At 34.5% G+C, this 27,070-nt stretch overlaps 1 protein-coding gene across 1 annotated transcript; it reads right to left on the reverse strand.

Moving 5' to 3' along the window:
* Positions 1-2,982: 2,982 nt before the first annotated feature.
* Positions 2,983-25,721, reverse strand: LOC122604145 (receptor protein kinase CLAVATA1-like). The gene is made up of 3 exons (XM_043777043.1): positions 24,557-25,721; positions 4,336-5,760; positions 2,983-3,332 (listed from the first exon to the last, which is right to left on the reverse strand). Exons 1-3 carry the CDS (start codon positions 25,719-25,721, stop codon positions 2,983-2,985), a joined length of 2,940 nt encoding a protein of 979 aa, XP_043632978.1.
* Positions 25,722-27,070: the final 1,349 nt, after the last annotated feature.

Consider the following 27,070-nt stretch of genomic DNA (forward strand, 5'->3'; position numbering starts at 1 on the left):
GGTTAATTATATATATGGTTAAGTAAAAGAAATTCTACGACGACTAATAATCACTAGTCGCTTAATTTCATATTAAAAATGCTACCTTTTGACTATTATATATGTGGAAATTAACATGATGGTTGCTTTTTAGTTTTCTAGTAGGCACTTAATTGTGAATATTGTTTGATTATTATTAATAAAACCTTAAAAGATAACGACATAAAAACTAAACTAAGAAGGTGTTTGGGGTTGAGTTTTATATTAGATTTTTAGATTTTTGCGTTTGAAAATCATAAATAATCAGTTTTTAATGTTTGGAAAAAATGTTTAAAGAATTGATTATTTGCGTTTAGAAGCTATCAAAATGCAATTTCTTAAAAGCAACTCTCTCTTACTACACACAAACGTGATTCCCCAAAGTTAATGTCCAGCTATTTAGTTTCCTCTAATACCCTTGACCATTTATAAACACCCCGCAAAATAAGTTTCTTCTTCTGCCGCCTTCTCCAAGTGTATCTATGCTTTTCCATTATCTACTTCGTCCGCTTTTTAAACTTGATATTTGTTAATAATTAAGTAGTTTGCTTGTAAATTGATTTCTTTAATAAACAAGTGTTTTTATTGCTATTACTTTACATTCAAGTGTTTCATAAACATATATCCAATATTCTAATAAACAACATTGCTTTTTATATAGTTTTTTTTATTAGACATATAAGGGTTTTAGGATTTATTTTATATTATTGATTTTTCATTAATGTCCTTATTTGTCAATTTACTTATTTACTTTCTAAAGTATATGAATTTGCCAAACACTTAAAATGTTGATTATCTGATTATTGTGATTTTAATCAACATAATCAAATCCAAACACTATATCTTTTAACAATACGTTTTATGACTATAACTTATTAAATAACTTGCTTTGGTAGTTAGGAAATTGCATTGCAAAATATGACAGAAAGTTAGAAGTATGTGAAAGGGGAGAAGTGGTCCAAGTTTAACCGACTAATATGGAGTAAAATGGGAACCATGGAGATCATGGAGGATATGGTCACAAGTCCGTATGTGTAGTTTAGTTTTTAGGCAGTTTGTTTTGTTAGTATAAGTAGGAGCAGTAGTCATTAGTTTTGTTTTGTACCCTTTACACTATTGAATAAATAATAAATAAAGTTCAGTAGCAATTTTTGTTCTCATTTTCATTCAGCAAGTTTACATACATGATACATATTGAGTGCGTCTTGTGTGTGAGTTTGGGGCCTGATTTCCAACATTAGCTAAGCCATTTTAATTTACCCATTTGACCAACTTGAGATGAAAAAACAGCCCAAATTGATTAATTTAAGTAAATGGGTTAACTTATTGGAAAGCATAGTAAGGTTATGAAGTAACCCGAGATACGTACACACATCATGTTTTGATATAACTTCATTGAAAGCATAAACAAACTATGAACTGCCAGGAAATTAAGAAAGTATAATGATGGGCTCTTAGGAAGTCTGGGAGAGACATCGATGATGAAATAATAAAATACAAATTCTACTGATAGACTCGGTGAATACTTGATCGTTGCTCGGCGCCTTGGCTCCTTCTACATCAGTTAAGTTTTCTCACTCTAGCTCTTTCATGAAATCAATGTTATCAATAATGATCAATTTGTGATATCATACTTGAGAATCATAACCCATGGTGTCTTTAATGTTATGTACTCGATCGTACTTGTTCATCTCTTAGCCGGAGAATTTCTATGCCATGTCCATATTGGTAGGATTTAACTAAATGACCAATGGTCATCTCGTGCTCTTAACTTTCTCTCTCAACTGTTTATGCATAATAATATACACCTCGAATATTTTCACATGTACTATAATACCTACCATTCTACATACGCATCATATGAATCCCAAACAAAAGTTGTTCAAATTCAAAGCCAGTAAAGAAAATAAACACTAACAAAAACCGAAATTCTTCTGAAATAGCTTCAAACCCACAAGGTGGAAAGACAAACTATCCGTTTAAAGAAAGGATTTAGTTTCACACACGCGACACTACATAATTAGCATATAATATTGTGCTCAAGTTAAAGAGCATGCAAATGTTGTCGTAATTTTTGCACCATCGTCTCTGAACATGGAATTAAAAGGACTGTTTTCATTAGACGAAAGGGATTAGTATCCGTGAATGTAAGTATGTAACTAACAATGAACGAATATCTATATCTGAAAAAACTAAAGTTGTGTTCATTATATGTAATAACTTTCAAATTCTATCTACTGTATGTAAGTATATGTGACAACCATATAAGCTGTCACTTGTAAGTTTTTGAGTGATCGGATACATAAAATAAACAAGATTTGAAAGTTATTACATTAAAAAAAAACAACTTTAATTATTTTACATTATAGAATGTCTATAGTTAATTACTTTCACATATACTTGTCCCTAGATGAAACCTTTTTTATCGACAGGTTACACCCTATCGATAAAACAAAAGAAATTGTTGGGCACTCTTATTGAATACTGAAAAAACATCAGGTTTCATTTTTATTGTAAAACAAAAGAAATTGCTTGACAGCCTTTAATGCATAGAAAACTACCAATTCAAGAATATTTAAATATGAATCAATCGTTATAGAATGAGAATTTTGAAAACTCGTTATAAATTGAACTTAGAAAAAGTACCAATTCATGAAGTCATGGTAGGATCAAAACGTCATCATCATTAGATACATGACAGCTGACCATGGAATATAAATTAAACAATAGAAATAAGTGAACTGTGCTGATGGGTCACATTATATACTGCAAAATCAGAAAGATTTATACTTAATGTATCATGAGATGTTTATACAATATCAAGCCCTGTGATTTCTTCAAGCATGCACGCAACAAAGAAATACACCTATTAATATATATACAGAGACAGAGAGACACACAGAGATATTTAATATAATTAAGTTGCCACAAGTAGTTTGTAGTTACTTTTCAAATTAAGCATGTTTATGCAGCAAGTGTGGCCTCGAGTGGAGGATTATTTGTTAGCATGTAAACGACTTCCCTCATGCTAGGCCTAGTTGTGCTGTCGTATCTCACGCACATCATCGAGATCTTTAACACATCTGCCACACTTGAGAGACTGTAACCCCTGAGCCTCGAATCCAATAAAGACAACACGACAGAAGAATCTGTTGGGCGAGGGTTCTTTGAAATCGTATCTCTAACCCATTTAACAATCTCCACCCCATCACCAAACTCCCCCACTGCTTTTTTACCTGATATCAGTACAAGAAGCACAACTCCAAAACTATAGACATCACTTTTTTCATCTACCTTTAAGGTGTGTACGTACTCTGAAATAAGCACAGAGACATATATAAAGGTTTAAACCAATAAAACACACTTCGTAAAGTTTTTCAATGAACAAGGCAACAGCTATAATGTAGTTCACAAAACACAGTGTATAATCAGACAAAGAATAAATAGATGGAAGCAACGACTATTCAAGTTGATTTATCAATACATGCTCACAATATTTATAGCTGTAACATCTTATTTGATAAGACAATTCTAATGTAGCAGCCTAGCTATCAAATTATATTTATTTGCAAAATGTCTAATCATGTTCCTAGTACATTCATATATGATTGAATATAAAATTAAACGAAGACGGATCCCTCTTTAGAAAGTAATCTTATGCCATATTTTTTTTATTTTTTGCTTAGAAAAACCAAAGATGCTTACTAAGTAAGATTCGACCAAGAGAGACCTATAGGACACCATGCCACAAGGTTGACTAGAGATGCACAAAGTCCGATCCCGGTCACCCCCTTCAGTTTTTGTTAAAAAAAAACTTGGCAAAAACTTCGGCCGGGCTTATAGGTCAATTAAGGCCCGAACAGGCTAGGCAGGGTCAGACCGGGCCATTTGATATATATATATGTATATAACCTTTTTCAAAAAGAGCTGCCTGAAAAGTCCAAGCCTGGCAATTATCGAAAGAGCCCGGGCTTTCAAGCTTAGGGTCGAGCTTTCGGGATTTTTTGGGTTTTAGGCATAGCACGATCTTGACCAAGCTTGGGCGTGACCGACTTTTTTCGGGCTTTAGCCCATTTGTGAGCATCTAAGTCTGACTTGGAGCTGGTTACATATATACCATTGTAGGAGAGACCTATATTATGGAAAACCATATATACAGTTTGGTTATTCCTAGCCTCCTAGATTAGATGTGTTAAAATAAATTGAAAGAATGAATTTGGTACTAACTAATCACTCCCATAGGTAAATACTACTTTTAGAGAATGTTATATCAAAGTTGAAAGCGGAATTGTAAGGTTATGCATTAAAAACATTTACCTGGAGCAATATATCCGAATGATCCAGCAATACATGACATGTACTCGGAAGCACCAGAGGGCCTCAAGAACTTGGCCAGACCAAAATCAGCAACATGAGCCTCAAAGTCAGAATCTAACAGTATATTATTCGATTTGACATCTCGATGCACAATCATTGGTGAGCAATCATGGTGAAGGTAACACAATCCCTTTGCCACCTCCACGGCAATTTTGTACCTTGCTTCCCATTGGATATGTTCCCCTCCTGGTCCATGCAAAATGTCACCTAAACTCCCATTGGACATGTACTCGTAAATTAGAAGATTGACTTCTCCTTTTGTTACAAATCCAAGTAATCTCACTATGTTCCTGTGCTTATATCTTCCTAACGTTTTAATCTCTGCATCAAACCCATAGTCCCGGCCATGTAGACGCTTGATAGCAACATCAACACCATTGGGCATCAAAGCACGATACACGGTTCCAGCACCACCTTTCCCAATCACGTTCTCTTCTTTCAAGCACTCTACGATGTCTTCAACTTTAAAACCTAATTTTTGAAATGTGGTAAGCTTCCATGTTTCAGATTGATTACCACGTTTCTTTTTTATACATATGATAGATACTGATGCACCGAAACATATCAATATTGTGAATAAGGCAACTGTGCTGATTAGGATGATCACGAGTTTTGATTTGATGATTGATTGTCGCTTGTGATCTTTAGATTTGTGTGGACTGTGATCGGTATGTAGTAAAGAAAGGTTAGAGTTTCCAGCGAATATCGCATCATTGAATTCTTGTAGTCGTCCGTCTGAGGGGACTATACCCGACAACATATTATACGAAAGATCTAACGCCGTCAAGCTGTTAATGTGACCTAATATGCTTGGAATCTCTCCCGTCAGTTTGTTTCGTGAGAGATTAAGGTTGCTCAAGCTTGCCAAATTATGAAAACCTTTTGGAATTTCACCATATATATTATTTCGGCTAAAATCTACAGTTATCAAAGCCGAACAATTACCAATTGAATCTGGAATGACACCGGTGAGATTGTTGCCACCAAGATTAATCGTATACAAACTTTTAAAGTTAAATATTTCCTCAGGTAGTTCACCAACGAAGTTATTTAATTCAAGGGAGAGTATTTGTAGATTAACGGAACCGGTTATTCCTGAAGGTATTTTCCCTGTGAAGTTATTGTTCGATATTAAAATAAATTCAAGAGAGGGGCCATACATTTCTGCAGGAAGTTCGCCGCTGAAGTTGTTATTGCGGAGATCAACCTTGATGAGTTCTGGCAAACTGAAGAGGCTAACGGGAATAGATCCGTTCAAGTAATTATTGTCAACTCGTATTCTTATCAATGTCTTGCAACTGCCAAGTTGAGCAGGTAGTGGCCCAAAGAACGAATTTTCCATTAGAAATAAGTACTGTAAATTTCCTGGTATCAATCACAAAATAAACATTAAGTTAGAGGTCATGAGTTATAGTATTGTTTTAGGCTTTATTTGCTATTTACAATTGATAAAAGTAAATGTCGACATATGAACCCCACGTAGGAAAATGAGAATATGACGAATAAAGTGTCAAGATATTTTATATGTCATTTTTCATTATATTTTTAAATAAAAAACATTAAAATTATCATAAACTGACACATAAGCTAAAATATGAGTTGTCAATAATATAAAATAGTCGCACATAATCTAAAATATCTCCACTTATTGTTATAGAAAATGAAAAGATAATGTAAGTGCACTTCTATGTCAATAGCAGTCTAGATTGTTTGAGATTATATTGTAATATATCTTTGTAATGTGATTGTCATTAATGGACTTTGTATTATGCATAGAATACTAGATTAAGTTGAAGTATTGAATGTGTAATAATAATATGCTAAGTATGAATTACGACTTCGTAATCCATAGAGGAAATGCAATATCGCAATTGCAAGGTCAATTACGAGGCATGACATCAATTACGACCTCGTAATTATGTCGGGCTGGGATTGAAATACGAGCTCCACTCGCTGAAGCCCATGTCGCACGATTCCTATAAATACAAAACCCTAACAAAGATTAGGGTTGAACATTTGTCAAAATTTCAAGCATATTGTGCAGGTTAAGTCGTCAAAGGATTGTTCCACTTGCCTAGAGAAGATCTGCGAGGCAGCAGATAATCTAAAGGCATATTGTTGATCACCAAGTTATAGAGAGGGATTCCGTACCTCTAAATAACTGGAGCAAGCTATTAACGATCCAGTTCCAGGGGACTTACAATTGGTATCAGAGCTAGGTTGGTTCAATACCGGAAGGTTATAGCTTGTTGGTGTTAAACAATATTGATTTAGGGTCGTTTAGACGTGATTCTTTCACGAGTTTACGACCGGAAATCTTCTTTGTGTCATATTTTGGTGGTGCAGCAGTCGAATTTGGTTTTTTGGCTTTTAGGGTTTCGAATTCAAGAGATCTAAATGATACAACATCGTTTGCAACCTCGCGGGCTCGTATTACCTCATCCAGCTCGATTTGCAACCTGGGTAGCTAATTACAACCTCGCCAGCTCAATTGCAACCTCGTATATCGTTTGCGACCTCGTGAGCTCAATTACGACCTCACCAGTTCAATTACGACCTCGAGTGTAATTGCGACCTTGTATTTCTTGTGATCTCGTGAACTTTGCGACCTCGTTTATTTTAAACAGCTCGTGAACTTTAACAGCTCAGAGAAAATGACGTCTCAATTGGCCGCAAACTATTAAGCTTTGCTGAATGAATTGACTATGATGGATCATGAGACCGGAAAGGCCAACTCACCGCCCAAGTTTATAAGCCTTGACAGATATTTCAATTGGAAGGGCAGATTCGAGTCATACTGTAGATTGATGGATGCCGAATGTGGATTTGTATTGTAAACGGTTATGTTCATCCAACAGTGCCAGGTGACAAGGAAGTTGCAGGTTCGAGTGGTGGAAAGCGAGCCACGTATGAGCAAATGGACGTTGATAAAAAGAAGGACTACGAGGCTAAAAGTAAAACTTTGGGATCACTCCGAATGGCTCTCCAAGGGGAATTCTTGCATCTGTTTGAAAAGTATCAAACTGCAAAAGGCTTATGGGATGCACTCAAAGAGCATTGTGAAGGTGACGAAGATCTCAAGAAGAGGAGAAAAGACTTGTTAAGGAAGCAGTATTATGTCTTTACCAGCTTCAAAGATGAATCCCTTGATGAGATGCTGATTCGTTACATTCATTTGCCGGTTGAGCTTGCTTACTTTGGGTATAAGCCTGATCCGGAGGAGGTTATCGAGAAGTTGCTGGAAGTTCTTCCTATCAAGTGGGAAGGGTTTGTAACATCTATCCAGCAAAATCCCGAATTCAGTACATGGACTCTGGATCAGATTATTCGAAAGCTGAGAGGTCAAGATATGAAACGAAAGTCAAAGGAAGCAGGTGGCATTTTGTTCAGCGTCCCGAACTCTATCATAGCAAGTCAAGCATTCCTTCTGCAAAATCTTCAGGTGGAGGGATTACTGCCTTCTATAGTGGAGATGAGGAAAAGTTAAAGATGTCAATGGATTCTGACAACAACTTAATGTATGTAACTTCTCCAGAATCAACCATGGTTGTTCATAATGGGAATCAGAATGGTATTTCTCCAAGCTCGGATTTTACAGGTATGCCGATGAGCATAAGATATGCCGAGGGACATCTGGGCATGCTCGCTTCATTTGTGTCTGCTCATGAGAAGCTAATTGGAGGAAAACTGACTGATCCTGAACTGGTTAGGGAGGATTCCAAGCAAGTTGATCCAGATGATTTGGAAGAAATGGATCTGAACTGGCAATTGGCTATGTTAACATTAATAGTTCAGCTATTCACTGATAGAACTGGAAGGAAGGTTATTGACGGCAAAGTAGGATTTGACAAGACCAAGGTGAAGTGTTTTAAATGTGATGGCTTTGGACATTTTTCTCGTGAGTGTCAGAGGCCAAGACGGGACAACAATTCTGCTACAAGTCGTCAGAACTTCAATCAAAGTGGTTCTATTGCTAGTCAGAATTTTGGACGTCAATATGCTAATACTGGGAACCGTAGCTCAAGAGAAACAGATAACTCAAGAGCATTGGTGGTTCAAAATGATGGTACATATAATTGGGGTTCGACTAGTACCGATGATCAGTATCATGCATTTATGGTTGTGATTCAAGACTTTGATGCCATAGATGATCCTGATAGTCTTCATCAGAAGGTAGAAGAGGAACCCGAGCCATCAGAGCCAGTAAGAGCTGAAATCTTAAATGCAATTGAAGCTGAGATGAGTTTCATGGCACATCTTGAAGTTATTGAACAAAAGGAGCCACTAAGGAAAACTACCGGGATTTGGTTTGTCGATAGTGGATGTTCAAGACACGTGACAGGAGATAAGAGATTGTTAACATAATTTACTCCTGTTAAAGGATCTTATGTCAGTTTTGCTGGTTCAAGGGTGGTAACATTCTGGAATTGGAAAATTCATCAATGGGAAGATCAAAATGGACAATGTTAATTTTGTTGAACAATTGAAGTATAACCTCATGAGTGTGTCTCAAATATGCGATAAAGGGAATCCAGTTCATTTCACAAAAAGGGAGGCCCTGATCTTGAAGCCAGGTAATGTTATTCCAGATGAGTGGATCTTGCTGAAGACTCCAAGGAGGAAGGATATCTATGCTTTGGAATTGGGTGTTGTTGATTCAGTGGAGCCAGTGTGTTTGTTGACTAAAGCTTCAAAAGATGAATCTCTGTTATGGCATAGAAGAATGGGTCACATCCATTTCAGAAAGATGAATTATATCACAAGTAATGGATTGGTTCTCGGTGTTCCAACTAAGAGATTTATGGTGGAAGATAAATGTATGTCGTGTCTTAAAGGAAAACAAACTAAGAAGCCACAGAATCCGAAGATTCAAAATTCTACTGCCGCTCCATTTCAGTTATTGCACATGGATTTATTTGGGCCAGTAAACGTACAAAGCATAGGGTTTATGTACTACTGTCTAGTAATTATCAACGACTACTCTAGATTCTCGTGGGTATTTTTCTTGAAGACCAAGGATGAGCCTACTCAAATTCTCATGGAGTTCTTGGAAAGGGTTGAAAACCAGTACAATACAAGAGTGAAGATAATCAGGAGTGATAATGGGACAGAGTTCAAGAATCAAATTATGGAAGTCTACTGTCTGAGCAAAGGAATTGAGCATCAATTCAGTGCACCCTATGAGCCCCAGCAAAATGGAGTAGTAAAGAGAAAGAACAGAACTTTGATAGAGACCGCCTGGACCATGCTAGTTGATTTAAGGCTTCCTACTAAGTTTTGGGGGGAAGCAGTGAACACTGCTTGTCACGTGTTAAATAGGGTTTTAATTGTTAAAAGATTCAATAAGACACCTTACGAGTTTTTAAACAATAGAAAACCGAATTTAACTGGGTTGGAACATTTTGGAGTCCCATGTACATTTTTAAAAGTCCTTGACCAACCCAAATTTGTCTAGAAGGCTGAGGAGGGAATTTTTCTTGGTTATATTCCGGGATCTCCAAATAGGCGGGTGTACAATATTAAGGCTGAAATAGTCGATGTTGGTTACAACGTCGTGATTTCTAGTTATAAACCCCCGATATACCAAGGGTCAGCTATCCTGTTTAATTATGATGATGTGTTTACTTCCTTTAATGGTCCGATTTCTTTTGGTGCAGGTAGTTCAAAGGTAGATGATGTAGTATTACTACGTGATCAAAACATAGGAGCAAGTACTACTACTACTTTAGAATCTGCGACTGCTACAACATCAAGGAATAGTGAGGAATCAAGAAAGGATCCTGATGCAGAGCCCGTGTCAACTTTAGGTAACACCAGTGCAGATGGTTTATCAAAGGGAACCGAAGACACAGCTACACAAGAATCAGAACCAGTTACTCTCCTTCTCATGGATCTGTTGATCAAGGAGAAATAGGTTAAAATTTGGGTGTAAATCTTCAAGTTGATAAAGCTACACAACATAGAGTCAACAATTATCATTAAGTTGAGGATATTATTGGTGAACCAAGTGCAAGGGTTAAGACAAGAGCTCAGTTAAACAAACTTACTAGTTTATTCGCACAGATGAAAGAAACTGGTATAGTTGATGAATGCAAGTTCAAATGCTTTGTATCTCAAGAAGAGCCGAGTAATATTCAAATGGCTTTGAAAGATCCATCTAGGGTTGAAGCAATACAGCAGGAACTCTTTCAATTTGACAAACTCTAGGTTTGAGAGTTGGTTGATTTTCCATTGGGAGAATATCCTTTCGACATCAGATGAGTTTTCAGGTGCAAGAAGGAAGAAAAAGGAGTTGTGACACGTAATAAAGCTTGGCTAGTTGTTCAGGGTTTTGCTCAACAGGAAGGGTTGGACTACACTGGGGTGTTTGCACCGGTTGCTAGGCTGGAAGCTATTCGTCTGTTTCTAGCTTTTGCTGCTTTCAAGGACATTAAGGTATATCAATTGGACGTCAAGAGCGCATTCTTATATGCTACTGTCTAGGAATTAGTGTATGTTACTCAACCGCCAGGGTTTGAAGATCCAGATCATCCTGATAAAGTCTATCGACTGAATAAGGCTTTGTATGGATTACATCAAGCACCCAGGGCATGGTATGACAAGCTGTCGAAGCATCTTCTTGAAAATGGATTTGAGAGAGGATTGATCGATAGTACGTTATTTACAAAATGAAAGGGAGAGGATTTCCTACTTGTACAAGTTTACGTAGATGACATTATTTTTGGGTCATCAAACGAAAAGATGTGCAAGGAATTTGAGCAGATCATGAAAGGGACATTTGAGATAAGCGCTATGGGAGAGATGAATTTATTTTTGGGTTTGCAAGTTGAACAGAAAAAGGATTGATTCTTCATTCATCAGATGAAGTATGCTCAAGATATTTTGAAACGACTTGGAATGGAAGATACTTCACCGATGGATACTCCCATACAAAAGAACCATCAACTTGGGATGTTTTCACTTAATGATCCAGAAGTTGATCCTACTCATTACAGGGCCATGATAGGTTCTTTGATGTATCTTACCACATCAAGATCAGACATCATGTTTGCAGTTTGTTTGTGTGCGCGTTATCAGTCCTGTCCCAGGGAAAGTCACATGAGACTTTGAGTTCGTAGCTTATACAGATGCTGATTATGGAGGCTGCAACTTTGATAGGAAATTGACTTCAGGTGGATGTTAGTTCTTAGGGGGGAGATTGGTTTCTTGGCAATGTAAGAAGCAGACTTTTGTTGCAATCTTGTCTTGCGAGGCAGAATACATGGCAGATGGTGGATGTTGTTCACAGGTTCTATGGATTCAGCAACAACTGCGTGATTACAGTCAGAATTTCCTTTGCACTCCCATAAAGATTGATAATGAATCCACCATATGCATTACCAATAATCCTGTTAAGCACAGTAGGACTAAGACCATAGACATAAGGTTTCATTTTATATGTGATTATGCTGAAAAGAAATTAATAGTCCTAGAAAAGGTGCCGAGTGACTTTAATTTAGCTGATCTGTTCACTAAGGCTTTCGACCGGACTCGTTTCGAGTTGCTAGTCCAATTGATTGTAACGAGAAATCTATAGTGACAGTGTCTCTCAAAAGGAACTTTGTAAAATGTGTCAGTGTTTTGTGTTGTTTTGTATGTGTGTCAAATAGAGTCTGGAAAACAAAATTAAAATCAGAAAAATCAGAAATAATAAGAAAATAATAAATAGAGTAAGGTCACTGCATCAAGATGATTAGACGTGACGAGACTTTAGCTTTTAAGCATACTTAATTGTACTTTAAATTGCTTTGTTCAGTGATACCATTATATGATGTATCGATAGGCACAAATTACCAAGGTTTCCTTATAATCTGAACTTTAATGAATACAATGTTCTTATGGGAAATATATTCAAATATATGGCTGAGAATGCTTGATCTTTATTGAGAATGGTCCTTAAATCTTACGAAAAATCTAGCATTGTAATTTTGTATATTTGGTCTTTATATAGAATATCTCGGGTACATACATGTGTGTGTATTGTTTTTTGGATGTATATTTGTGACAAGATATGCAAATATCAATAAATTTGTTGAAAATTATGGAGCTAATGTGGCCTTTGAGATTCAGACAAGTAAGTCCTTGGGGTGTCTTTGTATACCTAGCCTACCTAAAGCTTCCAACTTGGGATAGGTTGTCAAAAAGTTCGCTACATGGGTCTCATAAGTGCTTTAAAGTTATGTCACAAATATGCAAGTACTTAGCATTATGTAATGTTGGGTATATTTCCGTACGTGAGTCAAGTTATGTCACTTTGCGTGTGAGGAATCACCGACCTATCACTGCTGACTTGATTCTTAAAGGCTTTCTCCCTATACTCTCCAAATGTCTTAATTTTAGTGCTTGTGTCGATTGTGGGAGTATATTTGAATGTGGGTCACTTAAGTTCGCAAACGTGATAAAGTGGCAAATTAGGCTACTCGAGTTGCATGGTGATTGTCCTTGGCCAGGGTATGTCGAAAGTGTCACAAACCAAAAGAAAACTGGAAGTATCGAGTGTTTAAGAGGACATACATATTGGTATTCGTTTTTGGATCACTATTCATAACTAATAATAAGAGAATTATTTCTCGCTTGTAGGCTTATGTAACATGCTAATCTAATCTAATCAACAGTAACTTTAGCTCTTGTAACTATGTTATTCGTTTATGTTCAGTGTATGTGTGTGTGTGTGTAATGTTTTTTGTGAAAATGTGTAATTTTTATTGTTGTTGTTGTTGTAAAATAAAAGTTCCTATTGCACGAGAGACAGAGTCATAATAGAATCTAGTTTCCGAGAGGACACAACTACGTTCTATGAACACTAAATAAACGAGTAGGGTAGTTAAGCGATAGTGTAGTGATCAAAAGCTAAAAGAAAGTGTGTCATATTAACAGAATATGGGTTTAAGGAAAAGAACACAGAGTTGTTGATTTCAATTAACAGATATTAACTTAATTGCTTACTCTTTAGAAAGAAGATTTTCTTAAGAATGAACACAGAGATGTTCATAGTTTTGAATTTAATATTTGAAAAGATTTTTGTTATATCAAAAAGATTTGGAACAGAGATTCTAAATAATTTTGATAGTATGTGCAAATTCGAAAGTGCTTGCAGTGAATTATTTGACCTTTATATGACTTAGTCCAGTAATAGATTGTTAAGCAGATTCATTTTTGGTTTATTTAACAAACATCATTAAATCTATGTGTTTTAATGTTTGTTATGGTGTGCAGATTAACAGGACGATGAACATATGAGTTTTCTGTAGGTCGTGAAGTTAAAGTGCAAGAAAGACGGATACACAGGGCTGTATAGGTCATTTATATGTAACAAAGATAAATACTAGTGTGATGAGGCGATCATAGAAGTATTTATAACTGTTAGTTAATTTAACCAAGATGTATACTAGTGTGATGAGGCAATCAAAGGAGTATTATGTATGGTTTTTGGAGTTTCTACATGCAAATGTATAAGAGATTAGGTTTTAGTTAGATGTTTTACAGAGATAAAGACAAGTGACTTTGGAAACGGAATCTATATAAGTTTGCACAAATTATCGGAAGACCTTAGATTAGGCTATCCATTGGTTTCCTTAGAACGATAGAACAGAGTTTTTACAGTTCTAATTATCAAATTGACAGATAAACAAGGAAGTTTATAGGTCATGTTACTTAAATAATAAGACATGGATCTTAAGATTCTTGATTTCTGATAAGTTGACAGATAAACAAGGAGTTTATAGGTCAATGATTTTAAAAACCTTAAGAACACGATAAAATGTTTAAGGTTTGATTTTTGAAAATTTATAGTTCTAGACTAAGATGATGTCATACAATTTGTTATGACTTATAATTGTGAAGAATAACAAAAATAGGAGAAGAAAATGAAAAATGTAGTTCTAGATTAAGTCATCATTGCTGTACATTGCAATGATATAATGAAGAATAAAAATTATTATTTTTATCTTCTGTGTATATTTTAAGCTTTTATGTGCAGGCATAAGCACAAGAAGTTGTATTTTAAATGTTTTGTCTGAAGACTTTGCAAGTGATCAGAAGAAACATTCAAGTTATGAAGATATTGAGACATGATAATTGCTTTTGAAATAGGATCCATGATCCTGAAGTTTAAGCTTCAAATTTCAAAGTTTCTAGTTTTCATGGAAGTCAACTAGTTCAGGATTGATTGTTGGAAATTCAACTCTCTATCATATGCCGGTTATGCAAGGCGAGCAGGGACTCGAGATATGCTAATTTGGAGAGATTTATCATTGAGGAGGAGAACTACAACAAGCTTTGGTGCATTAGTTGATTGTCATGACGATACAGAGAGTTTGAAGTTTGTTGTTCAAATCAGAAGTTTCAGAAGATCGAGTTTCGGGTATAGCAATAATTTTTGTTGTCTCGAAATTATCTTTTTCAGTATATTTGCAGAGAAGTCAATCTAAAGGAAAGATTTTTTAGCAAAAGACTGAAGTATTCAAGACAAAAGCCTTGTCTTGATATTTGAAGAGCTAATACCATCAGGTTTTTATAAATATTGTTTATATAGTAGTTACAAGATGATGATAGCAATTTCTATTAGTTGAAGATCTTAGATATAGAAATGTTCATTTGAATATGAAAGATTATCATCTATGTATGAAAATTCTTAGACATAGACATAATGTGAATGTAGAAGGTTAGGTAAAACCTTAGACATAGACTTTATGTGAATGTAGAAGGTTAGGTAAAACCTTAGACATAGACTTTAAGTGAATGTAGAAGCTTATGTAAAACCTTAGATATAGACTTAATGTGAGTATAGAAGTTTATGAAAAACTTTTGACATAGACATTTGGTAAATATGAAAGACATAAAATATTACCTTAGACATAGAAACATAATGTTTGAATGTGAAAGGCTTTTGTATTTTTGTATACCTTAGGTATAAATATATCGTTTGAATTTGAAAGGTTTTGACATATGAACCTTATAAATAGAAACAGTTATATGAATATGAAAGGTAGGTATGTATATTAAACCTTAGACATAAGTATTATGTTTGAATATGAAAAGTTTCAAAAACGTATTTTCAAACTTTATATATATATATATATATATATATATGTGGAAGGTATTTCTAAATTGATTATATAAATTATATAGTTATGAAAACATTTCATAAGTTAAGGGGGAGAACCTAGTCAATATTATTTTCATAAGAATATAAAGTAGTAATCAATTATATTACATATTTGTTTATATGAATTGCTCTGAGTATATGATCATAGTTATGTATCCCAGTCATAAATTGATGGGGAGTACATAAAAATGATTATTGCTCTGATTATTGGATCATAGTTATGTACCTCAGTAATAAATTGAGGAGGGGGGGGGGGGGTACATAAGAATGATTGATGTTATAATGATTAATCATCGTTATATTTCATAGTCATAAAATTGAGGGGGAGATTTAAGAATTAAGAATCAATTTTATAACTCTTTATGTACATTTACAAATGGTTCAGATTCGGGAAAGCTCGTTTACAAGTGTTTTAAGAAAGATTGATCGTGGAAAAGTTAAAGAATTTCGGTAAGTTTATTAACTTTTCAGGTTTAAGACGAAGATCAGGGAAAAGATGAACATTCGATGGCTACAAGTTTGGTCATTTTATTTTTCATAATTCCAACAACAGCTAACTCATTTACCAAGGCATTAAAGCGGGTATGAGTATCAGTTAAGGATTCATTTCTCAAAGAGAAGAATCTCTGATACTTCCTGGTTAAGATTGCTATTGTAGACTCCATGGAAGTAGAGCAACCCTCAAACATGATAGTCAATGTACCCCACATTTTCTTAGCAATTGAACACATTTTAATAGAATGGTAGATATCTTTGGGCACAGCTTGGACAATGAAATTTCTAGCCTTCACATCCATGTTTGCCAATCTCCTATCCTCATCCGACCAATCTGCCTTGTCCTTAACTGACCTTCCCTGACCACAGCTTCAACCACAAGAGTCTGTGTAGGAACATAAGGACCATCCTAAAGGATGTCAGGCATATTATTATCGATGGATTCTTCAAGGAACAAAGACATTCGACCTTTCCACCCACTAAAATCATCTTTGTCAAACATGGGTGGTCTGGTTGAAGAACCATTATCAATATAAGATGACGTAATGCTTTACTATAAAGAAAATATGCAAGAATCAAGTCAAGTTAATTCTTAACCCCTACTCTGATACCAATTGATACGTCTCAAAGTGTATCAATATACCAAAGTATATTATACACAGAATAGTTGTAGAGGGAAGGGGGGTGAATACAACTTTTCTTGAATTTCACAAACTTTTAAACTAAACGTTTTAAGACCCAGATAAAGTATTTAAACAAGTAAAGAACAAGAATCAATAAAACAATAAAGCGGAAAAATAAGCATTCTTGAAGATTGTGGTTTTCAAATGTAATCCTTTATTAAGAAATAATCTTAACAAAGAATTACAGGGTTGTTGCGGAATGAAGATAGTCTACAGATATTTAAACAACCTTATGAAATGACAAACAACAATCAATAAGTTCTAGCTCAAGAGAATCAGCCCAAGCTGATTTCATACAGACTAAGTTGTGTGTAAGAGCAGAGAAACTTGTATGGAGAATGATTCTCAGGAATGTCACACATATGCATACTAGGAGTGTAGCTTTTATAGGCGAAAGCTCCTTCTTATCTTGGTATCCAATTCAACCACGTATTCTTCTATTGTTGTATGATCAAGGAATAATCAATCGTGCCTTCATCGTACTTGCGGTCCCCCACGTACAACTGCACATTCTTCATCGTCCAATAACAGTATGGACACGGATATGCATATCTAACCACCAACCTGGATCCTAGGATTCCTCCTAGTCACGTCATTTATCTTTATCTTCAATTCAGGTTGTTATCTTCACTTGATTGTCAGACACAGATTGGGTTGTTTGTCAAAGCACCAATATGCCTAAGTGTTTCCAAGCTGACTGCTAATCCCAAGCTGCCTTCCACTGCCAGCTTGGTTTTCTATCTTCAATCCTCATCTTCGACTTGGATTAAATGCTAAACTTGTTGATGCAGCTTGAATAACACTAGCTTCCATAATATATTACATTACAAAGTATGAAGCATGATCTGGGTCAGTTATAGATCGCAAGCTGTGTCAGCTTAGTCTGACCCAGATCATTACATGAACCAAAAGATTTCTAAGTGTTTATAGGTCAGATTTGTCATCATTAAACTTACATTTATCAATGGGACTCAACAGGTATATATTCTAATCGTTCAGTATACCTATGAAACAATAAAATCAAGAAAATAGGATTCGAATATTTCGAATTAGGTTTCCTTAGTTTCTTCGATTTTGATGTTTTCTGGGTAAAACTAAGGGTTGGGGTATATTTATCGTTTGAATACGAATGTATAGAAATGATTTTTACAAGTTTTGGTTGGGTAAACCGTGATTTCGCGTTGGGGAAGATGAACAGTGCAACGACCTCGTATTTAGGGGTTTGCTAGCCCAGAAATACGACCTCGTATTTGTCAATTTATTTTGACTTTATTGACTTCTAGATTGCGAGTTGGATTTACAACCTGGACTAATACGTGGCCAAATTGGAAAATATGACCTTGTATTTTAGAGTTTGGTTGACCGTATTTTGACCTTGAAATACGACCTCGTACAGAGATACGACCTCATATTTGACTTAACAGATTTTCAAAAGTTTATTTTTAATAAAAATTTGAAAATGAGTTAATTTTTATTTTAACTAAATTACAAAGATAATTAAAGTTAACTAATATAGAGATAATTTATGATTTGTTATAAATTTTATAAATTACAGGAATAATTTATATTAGTGATAAATTACAGGGATAATTTATATTGATCGACTAAATTACTGGGTTAATTTTAGTTGTATATGTGCATATGAATTTTTGTGTCGATTTAGGTAATTATTTATTTCTATTGATTACAGAAATGGCAAGAAATTTCATTGGTGCACATAACTACGTGATGAACTTTGATGATAATCAGGAAGGAACCGAGTATTATCACGAGATATTCGCTTTCTTTAGAAGATCAAGAGTTCATCATGTTTTGACTCGTTCGCCAGTTATCTATATAGATTATCTAAGAGATTTCTGGCCAAATGTTAACTCTATTCGTGTTGGAAATGAACATATTTTTCACACCATAGTTGTCGGGCAGCGAATACAGTTCACAGCTGCTGGTCTCATTGATATTTTACGTCTGGGCACGGTGGAACAAAAAAGGGTGGTGCAACTGGTGTCACCAAGTATAGTCATGAGTTAATCCAGGGTGCTTTTAGACGGATGGGGTTTGCAGGTGACCTGGCCAATAGAACTCTGTTTAAGAAGGGTTTTTATGGCAGGTGGAGGTATCTGGCTCATGTGCTAAATGTTAGTTTGAGCAACAAGAAATCTGGTTTTGATACATTGAACCAGGAAGCCCAAGCACAAATGGTTGGCTTAATGTTCAACAAGCCATACAGTTTATCGAAGTTCTTCTTCGAAGAGATGAAGAAACAGATCACAACCACAGGAAAAAGGAGATTTTTGATGTTTCCTAGGTTCGTGATGATGATAATCAATGTCGACTTCCAAATCTCCAAGCTATAGCGGAAGTAAAGCATGTGAGCATAATCATCAGACGTGGCTATGATGAGTTTGTGTCTCGATACCAGAATGATCCAAATGCACAACATGTTGCATTATTCGATGCGATCATCAATCCCAACTATGTAGCACCTTTGGATGGGGTCATATCAGCATATGAAGGGCCTCAACCAGAAGATGGTGAAGCTGCAGGGAATGTTGAGCTTCCAGAGCAGCTTCATGATGTGGTAGTTGAAGGTGATGTACCAAAAGAGCCTGAAGTGGTTGTACAGATTGCAGATGATGTGATTAACCAACCTGAAGCCAATCCTGAAATCGTTAATCATATTTTGGAGCAAATGGCTGATCCAGAGGGTGATATTGCTCAAGTGCGAAGGTACACTGCCAATGATGATGATCTAGTGGATGTAGACCTAGACCAAGACATAAATGATTATGTAGTTGGAGCTGTAGGTGATTCCGAAGCAGCTAGAGCTATTGGGTCGGGTGCTGGTGAAGCTAGTGGGTCAGGTGTTGGTCAGGCTAGTAGATCAGGTGGTGATGTTGTAGGTATAAGGAAGGATGTTGTTAAAGTTGAAGCCGACAGAGAGCCTTCTGTGCATTCAGATGATGAGTCTAGCAGTGACGGTGATGATGATCCTCACAGATCTCATGCATTTGTCAGAGTTGGATCCAGAATGGTTCCTAAACCTACCGAGGCAACTCAAGGAAGAATAAGAAGAGAGACTGATGAAGATTGGGAACTAGAGCAGCCAGTGCTTAAAAGAACAAGACTTGTCAGGGCACAAGAGACTTTTGCTGCTGGTGGTGGTTCACAGAGAGTACCAAGGGTTGTTGTTCCTGCGACTACACAGCCAGAATCACAACCAAGAGTTACTGAAGAGGCTACTTTGAACCTTGCTGATTTGTAGAGACAGATGTCTAAGCAGAGAGAACGGCATGAGAAGGCTATGAATGAGATGAGAAGCCTGGTCAGTTGTTTGGAAACTGATGTGAAGGTTGTTAGTGATCAGAATAAAGCGCTTGAGGTTAAGTTGGGCAAGGCCGAGGTGGTGGTGTCCAACATGTATAAAAAGTATTTGACTCTAGATGAGAAAGTTTTCAGGAGGGCAGATGCATTGAAAAAGGGAGTCAAGATCTCCGAAGATAAATTGCATGAGCTCATCGATAACTATTTCAAGGTTAAAGCGGAGAGAGATAGCTTAGGTTGTAGAGGTGATGAGTTGGCTAAGGTAGCGCATGATGATCATAATGAAGATCCAGATGCTGCCAGAACTACTCAAGAGCTAGGAGGTGGTTCTATTTTGAGAACAGAGACTCAAGGAGAGTCTAGCCAGGCTGGTGTTGCTGGCAAAGCAACCCTAGAAGCTCCACAAGCTCAAGAACAAGTGTCTACAAAGATAAACATGATAGTTGAGCTTGAGGCACCTCAAACCAAACCCCTTACAGAAGATGTTGACGTTGATCGATTGAGTAAAGGTTTGGTAGAGCAATCTGCTACTTATGCTCCTAATACTGAAGATGCTAGTGCTCAAGATAGTGAGTCTACCATGACCGATTCTACTACCAATACTTCTACAGAGTCGGATTTGCATCCAGTGATCGTGCATAGACTAGAGAAAAGATTGGGTTATGATCCACAGGCTCATATGAGAGCTAGGGTAGAGATCGTTGATTATTATCATGATCCAGGATCTATGAGGGATCAAGAGAAGAGACGGTTAGGTATTACTCATACTCCTTCAGAGTCAGATTCTGATTTTGAGACTGAGACTAAGACTAAGAAGGAGCAGAGCAAGAGCAAGAAGAAGCAGAGGAAGTAGATTGATGACAAAGACGAGACAAAGACATAACTTGTAACGTCGAGAAGCTATTACCAAAGGGGAGTCTGTAAGTGCACGTCTATGTCAATAGCAGTCTAAATTGTTTGAGATTATATTGTAATATGTCTTTGTAATATGATTGTCATTAATGGACTTTGTATTATGCATAGAATACTAGATTAAGTTGAAGTATTGAATGTGTAATAATAATCTGTTAAATATGAATTACGATTTCGTAACTCATAGAGGAAATGCGACCTCGTAATTGCAGGGTCAATTACGAGGCATGACATCAATTACGACCTCGTAGTTATGTCGGGCTAAGTTTGAAATACGAGCTCGACTCGCTGAAGCCCATGTTGCACGACTCCTATAAATACAGAACCCTAACATAGATTAGGGTTGAACATTTGTCGAAATTTCAAGCATATTGTGCAGGTTAAGTCGGCAAAGGATTTTTCTACTTATCTAGAGAAGATCTGCGAGGCAGCAGATAATCTGAAGGCATATTGTTGATCACCAAATTATAGAGAGGGATTCCGCACCTCTAAATAACTGTAGCAAGCTACTAACGATCCAGTTCCAGGGGACTTACAGATAACTGAATTAACTACTTACTAATCAATCATAACTCTCCAATCCTTAATAATGAAATTGATAAGATCATTATTATTTTTTAATTATAATATTCTATTAAAAGTTAAAAATCATAAGAATCAATATCCAAATACTATTTATATTAGTATTTATAGAAAAAATCTCACTAATTTAAATCTTTTTTTTGTATTCTATCATTAGTTTATACTTTTTAGCCTCACTAAAAACTTAATTTATAATTAATTACTATATTTTGTATCCATTAACTTGGGAAATTTTCTTAAAATTTTTATCATTTACTTAATTAATTAAAACAATTTCAAAATAGTATTTATAATTTTTTTCCTTGCATAAAGTATTAAAACTATATATTAACATACATTTTCAATAAGTATATCAATCAAAATTATAAAATATATATATATAACTATTTTTAAAATTTAATACAGTTTAACTTGCATATATGATATATCAAAATCTAATAAGCAAGTTAATAAATAATGATATAACAAGGTTTATAAATTTTTAACATATAATATACTTTAACGTACATGTAATCATCATTATCACCTAATCCATATGAATCTCATCTCGGAGCTACAGAGACTATGCGGCTCTTACCTTTTGGCTTGGCGTTCAACCATACACTGCACTCGCTAGCTAGGCATTTAGGCATGTTGGGATACTATGTTTCACCTAGCCTTTTTGTTACTTGAAAGCCCGACCAAGGAGAAAAAGTTTTTTGTCAAAGAAAAAGTTGACCCACTTCATTCGCTGAAAAATTAACTTTTAATATTACAATGTTTTGTGTCTACTCATGTACATATAAGTTTTTTTACTTTTAAGGATCTATTAGATTATATCCCGCGTAATACGCGGATAAACATATATAACTAATAATATACTAATATTTCATGATATCTTATATTAATTGTAAATAAATAGTATTAAAAAACAATAATGCTATATTTATTTACATATAATTAAATGTAGGGATAAGTACAATGGAATATAATAAACTATGCACGAATGTTTAATTTATGTAATGAACTACCTAAATGTTTATGATTTGTACCCGGTTATTGGAGGTACCGGGTATATGTAGCAATCATATAAGTTGTCACTTGTAAATTTTTGATTGGTCGAGTACATCCAATAACCTGGATTTGAAAATTTATTACATACAATAAACATCTAAGTAGTTCATTACACAACATAAACATTCGTACATAATTCATTACATTTTTGAGGTACTTATCCCTTAAATGTATTACTCCCTTCGTCTCACTAGGAGTGTCCTATTTTGAATTTTCAAAGTCTAATATTTACAACTTTGACCTTAAATAATATTATTTGTGTTAGATGATACTTGATAAAAGTTATATGAATCGATTGTGTTTTAGACGTATTTTTTAATGGTATAACTTTGATCAACTTTTATATAACACAAAAGCATATATTTAAGGTCAACGTTTAAAAATAAAGACTTTGAATATTCAAAGTTGGACACTTCTAATGGGACGGATGGAGTAAAATATATGTAAAAAAAGAATTGCATGATATAGATATATATATAAAAAAAAAGAACAGATGTTCTAGTGATCAATTATCCACATACCTAATCGATCTACATATTACATTTGTATCATTTTATTAATTTATCAAAATTAATTAAAATATGAAAACGGTCATGTTGTCATTTTTATAATTTTTTTTTTTTTTGATTATTTTATACATCATATGCAAATCAGAATTATCTATTATATAAATATCATAAGATATTAACGTCATGAAAAAAAAAAGTTTAGGAATTATACGTTAAAACATATATAAAGCCAAAATTTGATAACAAGAAAAATAAAAAATAAAAAATTGATTTTAAAAAATAATATAAAGTTTAGGAATTATTTTCCATAAACATATCATTAAGTTAATTACTTTTAATAATTATAAAATATAAGAGTTACTTTTCATAATTAATAAATATATTTAAATTTATTATATTAAAATTAATTTTAAAAAAGTTATAAAAGATATATGACATCAACATTTTAATCTAATGATTCTTATTAAAAGTTGTGTTTCATGTAAAGGTCTAAATTTCTTAATTTTGCAATTAGGGTTTATCTTTTATGTATATTTAAAGATTAATCAATCAAAATCCTATATTTTACTAAATATTCGTTATTAAGGACCCAATACTTACTATAATTAGCAAAAGTCAGTGACAATTTTTACATAATATCATAATTTTTAAATTAATAATTTTTGTCAAATGATTGTGGTAATCAAGTTCACATACTAATTTATACCAAATTCCTAACATATAATCTGTTAGTAATTTTTTAGCCTTAAATAATAATAAAAATTTTATATGTTAATTAGTAATAAGAAAAATAAAATAAAATACTCTTATAAGATACATCGTAATTATTAATAATTAAAAGTTTACATAAACTGACTAATTACGGACCCGACACACAAGAAAATGATGTTGTAATTAATCTCTCGAATTAAGTCAAAAAGGATCTGAAGGTATTGATATGTATCAAAGATGGAAGATCAAAAAATACTAAAACAAATTTCATTTACAAAGAATTACTACGGAAGATGAAATAAAATATATGTTGTTTTAGAATTATATTATTTTATTTTAAATTATATATATAATTTTACATTTAAATTTGAATTTATAAGTTATTTTTGTACTTTTTTAATATTTTATTTTTATTTAAAAATATTGTTAACTTTCCGTGTATTTTACTAGAATTATATTTTGTTGTTTTGTTAGGTAATCTCACCGTCTCATTATAAGTGTCTTATTTTGAATTTTAAAATTCTTTGTTTTCAATTATGACTACAAATATATAATTTTTGTATTATATAATATTTGATGAAATTTAATTTACACCAATGAAAAACATATCTAAAATTCAAACAGTTTATATAACTTTTATTAACTATTATAAAACATAAACAAATTTATTTAAAATTAAAGTTTAAATCAAAAGATTTTGAAAATTTAAATTATGGCATCTTTAATGGGATGGAGGGAGTATTATTTACCTCCTTTGCACAAATCTTGTGGAATCGTTCCAGTGAAGCGGTTGCCCGCGACATCAAGTTCTAGTAGCTTGCCGTTACGGCCGAGATTATCTGGAAGCGATGACGTGAAATTGTTGTCAAATAACATAAGTACCTCCAGATTCGGGAGATCTCCTATAAAAGGAGGGAGAGAACCGGACAGATGGTTACCAAACAAATGGAGTAATGTCAAGTTCTTCAATTCTGAAAAACTCTTTGGTATGCCACCCATAAGTTGATTGTCAGAAAAATCAAGTGATTTCAAACTCACCAATCTTGACATGCTTGCTGGTATTTCACCCCTGATATTGTTGTAAAAAGAAAACATTGTATGCAACATCTTAAGATTCCCAAGGCTCTCTGGTATTCCTCCGGATAAATTACAATATGCCAGGTCAAGAAGTTCTAGCTTCTCGAAAGAACCAAACTCTTGCGGTATTCCGCCTTCATAGCTATTAAAGTATCTGAGCCGAAGCTCCTTAAGAGTCGATATCTTTGACAAGCTCCCTGGAATCCTTCCTGAAAGCTCGTTTCCTGACAAATCTAGCGTCTTTAAATTTGGAAACTCAGAGTATTCCTCAGGGATTTCCCCATAAAAGTAATTACCTCCTAGTAAAAGTGTCTTCAAATTTTTCAACTTAGGGACCTCCACTGGTAGCTTCCCACTGAAATTATTATAAGTAACATCGAACGCCTCTAGCTTAGTCATGCGAGCCATGATGACGCTAGGAAGCTCACCAGTAAAAGAATTATAAGACAAATCAATAAACCTGATCTCAGTAAGATTACTCATCTCCAACGGAATTTCACCAGTTAGATTGTCAGATACGAGCGTGAGATAAACAAGCTTGTTTAAAATGCCAATCTCCTTAGGAATAGTTCCAAAAAGAGGAGTAAAGGATATGTTCAGCGACGTAACACGTGAATTTTCATCACAAGAAACTCCAGAAAATGAACAATGTGAATCGGAATGATTGGAAACACGACTGGAGGTACGCTTGGGTAATTTCCAGTCGTGTAACCCAGACCCGGTGGGTGCCAATATTATAGAAGCTTTAAGCTTCAAGAGAGCATCAAGATCTGAATATCCATTTGAGAACTCAAGAAAAAACGTGAAGATAATGCAAAGAGCAACACAAATCTTCATTTTATTTGGTGGGATAAAGGGTAGAAGGAATATGCATGCAAGAGTACTTGAAGGGGGTGGTGTCTTATATTACTATATGGTTATGAACTTTTGATTAAATGGAAAGAAATTTTACGAGACGACTAACATATACGAGTAGTCACTTAATTTCATTATTAAATATGCTACCTTTTGACTATTATAGCAAGTGCTTAATTATGACATTGCTCTAATAATGTTATGCTTATTTAATAACGCCTCAAAAAGATAACGACATAAAGTTCAATGTTGAGCTATACCTTCAATCTCCTACTCCCTCGGTCCTAAATTAATCGTACAAACACAATTATTAAGATAATATAGGTTAGTAATAAATCTGTTATAAGTCTAATTAATAAACACTAAAGAAATTAAAAGAAATTAAAGACGATATGGTCTACAAAGTAAGCTCTTTATACGCGTGTTCATAAAGTTTAGTTTCTAAAGTGCTCCTTACTTGTTGCTTATTTTTTTAAACCCCATGCCTCGTGAAAGCAATTGTAAGGAAATGATGTACACCACGAACTCATGCCTCTTTCTTCTCCGACTATAAGTTAACTTTGAATCTTGACCAGCGATATATCTAGAGAATAATTACAATGTTAATGGTAAACCCTGTGCTATCTAATGGGGTAAACACGGGCCATTTAGAAGCAGGAGCAGATGGGTCAAGCCAGTCGACGTCATGGTCTACTAGCTATTTCTTTTGCAGTACCCCTCAATTCTTGTTCATCCCATATAGAGCTTCGGCTTGCAACATTACATATCCGGTATAAAAACGGATTTATAAGTTTCGGTTGTCTTGCGAAACCCTTAAATCTCCATTTCTATCTATACACTTACCTCATTACTCTACCCAAACTTTTCAGGGTTGTTGGTAATTTATATAACTTTAACCGAAGCAGCGTCCAATTCAAGTTATTTGTGCCAAATTATAAGTCACCACTACGTTGTCTTGGTGTGAAATTACTAGGTAATCTTCAAATTTCCCATATGGTCATTTTCTTCGAAGCTGGCAGTGCTAAGCAGATGTGGTATAATGAGAAGGTCAACAACTGTATCAGAGTTCAAAAGGCCGTTATACAGAGTCGGATTGACCCACAAACATATTCTAGCTATTATATATGTTCAAGTAATATTATGTCACCAGCAAACAGTTAAACAACCTATAAAAACTTATATAGTACAACAATGGTTGCTATCTAATGGTTGCTATCTATAAACATCATGATCATTGAATACATGACAACTAACCATGGAATATTTAAACAATGAAATATGCAGAAATCATATTAACTTTCAAGATGAGAAACTATCCTGATGGGTCGTCT

Source organism: Erigeron canadensis, chromosome 6 (genome assembly GCF_010389155.1).
Source record: "Erigeron canadensis isolate Cc75 chromosome 6, C_canadensis_v1, whole genome shotgun sequence".
NCBI lineage: Eukaryota > Viridiplantae > Streptophyta > Magnoliopsida > Asterales > Asteraceae > Erigeron > Erigeron canadensis.

Coding starts and splice junctions, on each gene's coding strand:
- LOC122604145 (XM_043777043.1), bottom strand. CDS start 25,721: ATGAAGATTTGTGTTGCTCTTTGCATTATCTTCACGTTTTTTCTTGAG. Junction 5,761..24,556: donor ACAAGATTTGTGCAAAGGAG/GTAAATAATACT, acceptor GATTGATACCAG/GAAATTTACAGTACTTATTT. Junction 3,333..4,335: donor ATTCGGATATATTGCTCCAG/GTAAATGTTTTT, acceptor TGCTTATTTCAG/AGTACGTACACACCTTAAAG.